The 7,044-nt window shown below is 46.1% G+C and overlaps 1 protein-coding gene across 1 annotated transcript; it reads left to right on the forward strand.

Annotated features, from left to right (window-relative positions):
- The first annotated feature begins 697 nt into the window (after positions 1-697).
- Positions 698-6,830, forward strand: TMEM35B (transmembrane protein 35B). The gene is made up of 3 exons (XM_075604600.1): positions 698-872; positions 3,457-3,640; positions 6,251-6,830. Exons 1-3 carry the CDS (start codon positions 765-767, stop codon positions 6,379-6,381), a joined length of 423 nt encoding a protein of 140 aa, XP_075460715.1. The 5' UTR covers positions 698-764; the 3' UTR covers positions 6,382-6,830.
- Positions 6,831-7,044: the final 214 nt, after the last annotated feature.

Below are 7,044 nucleotides of genomic sequence, written 5' to 3' on the forward strand. Positions count from 1 at the left end.
GATGTCTTCACTTGGCGACCAGATACGGAGCGGCATCTCCCGCAAGCAGCCGTGACTTCCAGCCGGAGCTTCCGACGGAGGTGGTGCGGTGAGAGGCGGCATGAGCTATTCTCCCGGTTGTCACAGAAAGCTTTTATAGCTTACATGCAGATTTTTTTATAGCTACACTGCTAGTGTGCATTTTTAAGGATCCTATAAATTGTATTTTACCATCTGATCTGTGCTATGTTCGTACTCTTTTTTCTTGCTGATGACCTATTCTCAAAGTGAAGGAGCCAGTCTACATTCATCTATTCCACAACCCACTATTAATCAACACTTCTTGAAAACCTCTTCTTTCCTGTGAGTAGGCTGTACATAGGAGCCAAGATTCACTAGGGATTATTTCTAACACTTTTTGTACATCTACACTTAGAAGGTTTTCTTGTGTTTTTTCCCCCCCCCCCGTGCTCCCCATGAGAAACCACAAACACTTGTTCACAACACTAATAATGTGATTGCAGTTTGGTATTTCTTGCTCTGTTTTATTGGGAAATCTTGGGGGGAGGGCTGAAACTGGACCATACATGGAGGTTTCGTGTGGCCTTAGGCAGAGAGGCAGGGTAAGCCAGGCACAGAGGACGGGAGAAATTCAGGAGGAGTTTGAAGTGTAAGAGGCTTGTCCTACAATGTCCCCTCCTCCTGTGATGCTTCCATCAGTTCAAATCCAGCACTAGTTGTTTTGCAGAGAGACTTGGGTGGGAGGGGGAAAGACAAGGGCAGCCATGGCTTTTATATTCACTGCTCTCAGAGTTCTGCTGGGGATCTTTTTTGGCATCACTGGGGCAGTGAAACTGACAGACCAAATATCAGCTGAGGTTTACACGCAGATGGTAAGTATTGATCAAGGTATGGTATACTAACCCTCTCCTAAGGGCGCAGCAGTGGGTGTGGATTGGTGACGGGGATCTGTTGGTTTTGCTGAAGATCTAAAATGTGTATTAACCCCTTTGCTACCAGAGGGCTCTGAAATGCATTGCAGAGCGATTCCAGGGCTAAATCCATGGCAGTTTCAGCCTGGGGGGGGGGGAGTAGAACAGATGCAGATGGGTTTAATTCCACAGGGTTTGGCATTTTAACCATCTACCCGAATGGTCCTGCGTATTCCTAATTAGTGTAATCAAGATAGTATTTAATACAATAGGTATCTACACAACACTTTTTTTTAAGGCCTGCGGCACAGAGAACTGAGCCAGTCCAAACTTGGCACTAAATGCGCTAGTTTTGTCAGGATCTGTTCTATTTCCCTTTATGTCATGGATATATTCTATTACAATTTTCTCCTGTGCTGCCCTTCGAATTAAGCCCTTTTAAAAACCACCCTATACATAGACTTCAAAATAGCACTATATCTGTGTCCATAAATCTGGTGCAGGTTTTGGGGTTTTGTCGCCGCTACCTTAACATTCAAATTAGGCTGCGGACCCGCTAGCGCTGAGCGGGCGGTGCTTGGCGAGGTGACGTGTGTGTGTGTGTGTGTTTATATATATATATATATATATATACACAGCAGTTTATGTATATATACACACACACACACACATATACATATGTGTGTCCCAACTCACGCGATGCACTTAGGTAAATACATTTTTTATACTTTCCCGCTCGCTCAATATTCGGCAATGCCGCCCATCCCCCTCCTCCCCCCGCGCGCGAGCAGACGCAGGACACCCACCGCGCATGCTTTGAGCGCCAGCGCTGCTGCGGTCCCACTAACTACTACAGCGCACGCCGTATGATCAAGCCCCGCCCCCCAGTTACTCCGGTCCCAGTTCCTACCTTGTCGCGCACCTTTCCCCAGCGGTGCGCGACAGGTTTTCTGGCAGGCAGAGGAATTTGAGTTTGGCATTCGCGACGGAGGCGTGGCAATGCCCCCGCCGGCGATTCAGCCAATGAGGGCGAACCAGCCGCGGGACGTCATGGCCACGCCCCTGCAAATCCACAGCCACGCCCCCTCCCGTCGCAAACCTTCCCGCAGATCGCGGTGCAACGCTGTGCACGCGCTGCCCCCCCCGCCGGACGCGCATGCCACAGTGCTGACTGGGGACTCAGCTTTAGACGCTAAAATTTCTCCCCTCCCCATCACTTGTACAACGTGAGGTGGGGGGGGGGGGGGCGGGGCGGCGGATACAGGCAGGGAGACAAATTAACCCTTTCAGTGCCCAAGTGTGAGTTGGGGTCTAGCAAGAAAAACTGTCCTCTTAACCCCTTTGCTGTCATCCTCAGTGAGGATGAGACAAGCAGGGGATTCTGGGAGAGATGCCTGCAACGTATGGTGGGAGGGAAGGGGTTAATCTGCCGTTGCAAGACAGCAGCGGTTAATTGTGTTTGTATTTTTTCTGTGTTGTGCAATGCTGGAGATTTGACAGCTTGTCCTAATTTGAACCTGGAGAACAGTGAAGATATATAAAAAAAAAATGTTTACGACAGCGAAAAATGTTACACCCAGTGTTTTCTGAAGTTTAATAATAACTTTATTTCATATAGTGCATTTCTCCCAATGGGACACAAAGTACTTCAGGATTACAGTATAGTGCACGGCAAGCAGCACATAAGAATGCTACACACACAGCCCCTGCCCCGTGGAGCTAACAATCTATGTTTTTGGTGCCTGAGGCACAGGGAGATAAAGTGACCTGCCCAAGGTCACAAGGAGCTGATACAAGTATTTGAACCAGGTTCCCCTGATTCAAACTCAGTGCCATTGTTTACAGTCAGTGTCTTTACTCGCTGACTTGCTCCTTCAGCCCTTTCTCAAGGTTGCAGAAGCCTGCTTCACAGTTTTTTTTTTTTTTTTTAATGGAGTTTTTCACCCTAGTAAGATCTGAGGGCCCTGTTAAGGATGTATTGCTGCTCCGTGGAGTCCTGAGACAATTGATAGTGACATGGAACCCCAGACCACTTTTTCTATGTACATAAAAAATATTATTGCTGTGGTATGGCTTCTATAAATATATATTTCATTAGTAGTACTATTTCTTTAGTAGTACTTCTGGTTTCTAAGGAAAAATTATAATGATACTTTAGGTTTTTAAATAAAAACATGGTACTTCTGGAAAGTAGTGATGATCTGGATTAGTAAATAAAAAAAACAATGGTAGTCTAGGGTTGTAAAAAATAATTAAAAAAATATATAGTGGTACTAGAACATGCTATTATTATTATTATTATTATTATTTATGTCAATAAAAAATAAATAAGTGGTACACTGGGTCTATACATCAAAAAACAAAACAAAGTTGTGATACGCTGAGTCTGTAAATGAAATGGTACCTGTGCTGCTGGTTCTGTAAATAAATAAAAAAGTAATTGTACCCTATTCCCCCCTGGACCCACACATTGGGTACTGTGTAATGCTGACAATCTGTTCCGCGGCTGCAGTGACGTTCGCTCTGCTGTTCTTCCCTTCTGCAGAAGTCTCAGTTTGTGCAGTTCGCTGATGTTTTTCCCCTCAAGGACCTGGCTGGCTACAAGCCGGACCCAGGCGACTACATGCAGGTGGTGGGCTGGCTGGAGCTGGTAGCTGGGGTACTGCTCGCCCTGGGACCTCAGATCGTGCAGGAGATCAGTAACTTTGTGCTGACTCTCGTTATGATAGGTGAGAAGGGCACAGCGCACCCTAATCCATGCATCTGTCCCCTGCAACTCCTCCCTCTGTCCTGTGTTCCTGCCCCATTCACCAACAACGGCATGTTTATTTATTTATAAAATGTTTTACCAGGAGGTAATACATTGAGAGTTACCTCTCGTTTTCAAGTATGTGTTGCTCTGTATTCAAATGTAACCGCTTCTCTAGCATTTTATGTTCTTTGAATATTTTAGTCTGTAGATCCTGATCCTTGTAGTCCTGTGCTATCTGTCCCTAGGTATTTCTTGCTGCATTGCATTTTGGTCCTTGTAGTTCTGAGCTTTTGTCCCTCTGTATTACTTGCTGCAATGCATTCTGGTCATTGTAGCCCCAAGCTATCTGTCCCTCCCTATGTATCGATGCAATGCATTCTGATCCCTGTAGGCTTGCATTCTGTCCACATGTATTACTTGATGTAATGCATTATGGTCCTTGTAGTCCTGAGCCATCTGTCCCTAGTAGTTATTAGGGCTGTAATATACAGCGTGCGGCCGCGCATTCCTATGCGAACGTGCGTGCACGTGCTGCATGCTTTTCCTGCCTATAGAGCCGGGATCTGCAGGTAATGTGTGTGAGTATATGTGTGTGCATGGGTTGTGTGAGTAAAAGAAAGTCCTAAATAAGATTTTTTTAAAGAAAAAAAAGTTTAATAAATATTTATTTTTTGTAGTTCTGCAATCGCATACACACACACACACACACACACACACACACACACACACACACATTTGAGCGCAGACAGTGGCGCGAAAAGATGATTTTCCTCATCTTCGCCGCTGTCTGTCGGCTCCCCTCTCCCTGCCGCACGCGCGGCCCTTGTATAGAAAGGCTGACTTACGTCAGCCAACTAAAATTCCGCGCACGGCGTAGCACGCGCCCGGCACTATAGAACGTGCCTTACTTGCTGCAATGCATTCAAGTCCTTGTAGTCCTGAGCTATCTGCCATTATATACTCCTTGGTGCATTGTAGGCCTTGCAGTACTCAGGTGCCTGTCCCTGTGTATTCTTATGGCCATGCCATACCGGCTTTGCTTTTGCTGTATTTAGTTGATAAGTAATTGTTCTGTTCAAAGATTTTATGGCCTAAAAACTCGAGATAGAAAAGCATGGGCAATAAAACAAGTCAAGCTCCACGTCAGTCCTGATAACACCCAGGATCTCCGTACGGAGGGAAATGTTCAGACACCCCAAATCCACACACGTCAATGTATTTATTTCCACTTGCGGCATTGGTAATGCACCGTAAGGCTGAGCTCAGACAGGCTGCTTTGCGACGTGCGCACGTAAACGCTTACGTGCGCGCGCACATTCGCCACGCTTTCGCTTTGGTGTGTGGGAGTTTTCAAACCGAAAACGATCCCAGGGCGGCGAAGTACAGCGTTGTCGCCGCTGCACTTGAAAAAGACAACTGAAGTTGTAATTTCAAGCGGCAGCCGTGTCACGTGTACTTCACCAGCCAATCACAAACACACACTTTGTTTCTTTTTTATTTATTAAATGGCTGACGTGGTCCCGCCTCCAATCGCGTCTTTCTGTCTGCTGGGGATGAGCACACATCGCCCAGCAGAGACGTGCGGACGCGGGGTAGTGTAGCAGCCTGTCTGGGCTCAGCCTAACCCCTGCACTGCCACTGTGGCCAGGACTATATTGTGTTGCAGGCTTCTCTGGCAATTAAGTGGTTAAGGATTTTTATATACTAATTCTGACGTTATCAGGATGCCTTCTGCTGTACAGCGGATAATTAAATACAGCTAGGTAATAACAATGCTACAACGAGATATATGAACATGTTAGCAGATAATGATACTCTGGAAAGACGTGGCCAACTCCAGTCCTCAAGGGCCACCAACCGGTCAGGTTTTCAGGATATCCCTGCTTGAGCCACATGTGCTGAAGCTGGGATATCCTGAAAACCTGACCTGTTGGTGGCCCTTGAGGACTGGACTTGCCCCCCCCCTGCCCTAGGCGATTGAAGTAATTTACAACCTGCACCCACCACCAGGTACCAGCTGGGCTAATGCAGTGTGTGCAACGCTCTGCAAGACCCCCTGTGTCCGTGGCACTCGGGCGCTGTCCGGGCTGCTTCTCTCCAGCAGGGGGAGCCAGTGAAAAGCAGAATATGCTGCAGAGCATCGCGTCTTGGTGCAGTGTACCCCGCTCGCAGTGACCCAGGGGGATTTCCTTCACTGGCTTCAATTAACCTTGTTTATTTCCACTGGAAACAATAGCTACAAGAAAGGGAGGACGAGAGGCAGCTGGCAGTGAGATAAGGGATAGAGAGACTTGTGGTTATGCATGTGTTATGTGTGTGGTTATGCGTGTGTTATGCGTGTGGTTATGCATGTGTTATGCGTGTGGTTATGCATGTGTTATGTGTGTGGTTATGCATGTGTTATGTGTGTGGTTATGCATGTGTTATGTGTGTGGTTATGCATGTGTTATGTACATATTACTGAACAATGCATGCTGATCTTTGTAGTCTTTTCCCCTATCCACTGCAGTACTCCCTTTCCCTTGCAGCCCATGCTACCCCCGTTCCTTACTCCCTCGCCCTGCTCCTAATTCCTTGCTCCTTCCAGGTGCTATTTACACTTTGCTGGTGCTGAAGAAACCCATTGCCATGTGTGCACCAGCCACCGTCTGCCTGGGGCTTCTGCTGCTGCTCAACATCAGGGGGCGTGACAGGAAGCCCAAATCGAAGTTTGAGTGAGAAGAAGCAGATGCCACTCTTATCTGCACCGGAACAATGCTCACACAGAGAACGCTTAAAGTAAAAGAATGGTTTATGGGGTGTCTTCGGGGAGTCCTTACAAATGTTGCCGTTTACAGTTTTGCTTCCAGAGATGCCATTCTGTCAGTGAAGGAGTTACAGATCTTATTCCCTCATCTCTGCAATAAATGACTCTCTCCAGCCATTGCTATCTATTATATATGTGCAACACTATGAGAATTATCACATTTTTGTCCTGATTAACTGCTCCTCCACAAAAAAAAAAATCTCAAACTCAAGGACAAGAGTTACCTTAATTTTTTGTCGTGGAGGGGGGGAAAAAAAAGGCAATATTTGACTATTTCACCTCTCTTTTAGTTCAATGAATCTTTTGCTTGCCTGGCAAAAGAGATCATCTCTATTGCCTAAGAATAAAGTTTTTCCTGGTAGTGTCGTATTTCTGTGTATATTAATATTCTTCTGTTTTTAAAGTTTCTAATGGGATTTATGTGTGTTACCGAGGACAGCTCCTGAAAGAGAAACCAAGGAAGTTGGTTAAATCCTTTTTTTTTTTTATTTAAACATTGCAGTGAATTCTGAAAACATTTAATTTGCATCTACACGTCTCACACAGTATGAGCTTTCACAGGGTGTTTCATCTGC

Source organism: Ascaphus truei, chromosome 6, assembly GCF_040206685.1.
Source record: "Ascaphus truei isolate aAscTru1 chromosome 6, aAscTru1.hap1, whole genome shotgun sequence".
Classification (NCBI taxonomy): Eukaryota; Metazoa; Chordata; class Amphibia; order Anura; family Ascaphidae; genus Ascaphus; species Ascaphus truei.

Excerpts from the sequence above, each read along its gene's own strand:
- TMEM35B (XM_075604600.1), top strand. The coding sequence starts at position 765 with ATGGCTTTTATATTCACTGCTCTCAGAGTTCTGCTGGGGATCTTTTTT. Across the intron at positions 873-3,456 it reads CTGAGGTTTACACGCAGATG|AAGTCTCAGTTTGTGCAGTT; the intron begins GTAAGTATTGAT and ends TCCCTTCTGCAG. Across the intron at positions 3,641-6,250 it reads GCTGACTCTCGTTATGATAG|GTGCTATTTACACTTTGCTG; the intron begins GTGAGAAGGGCA and ends TGCTCCTTCCAG.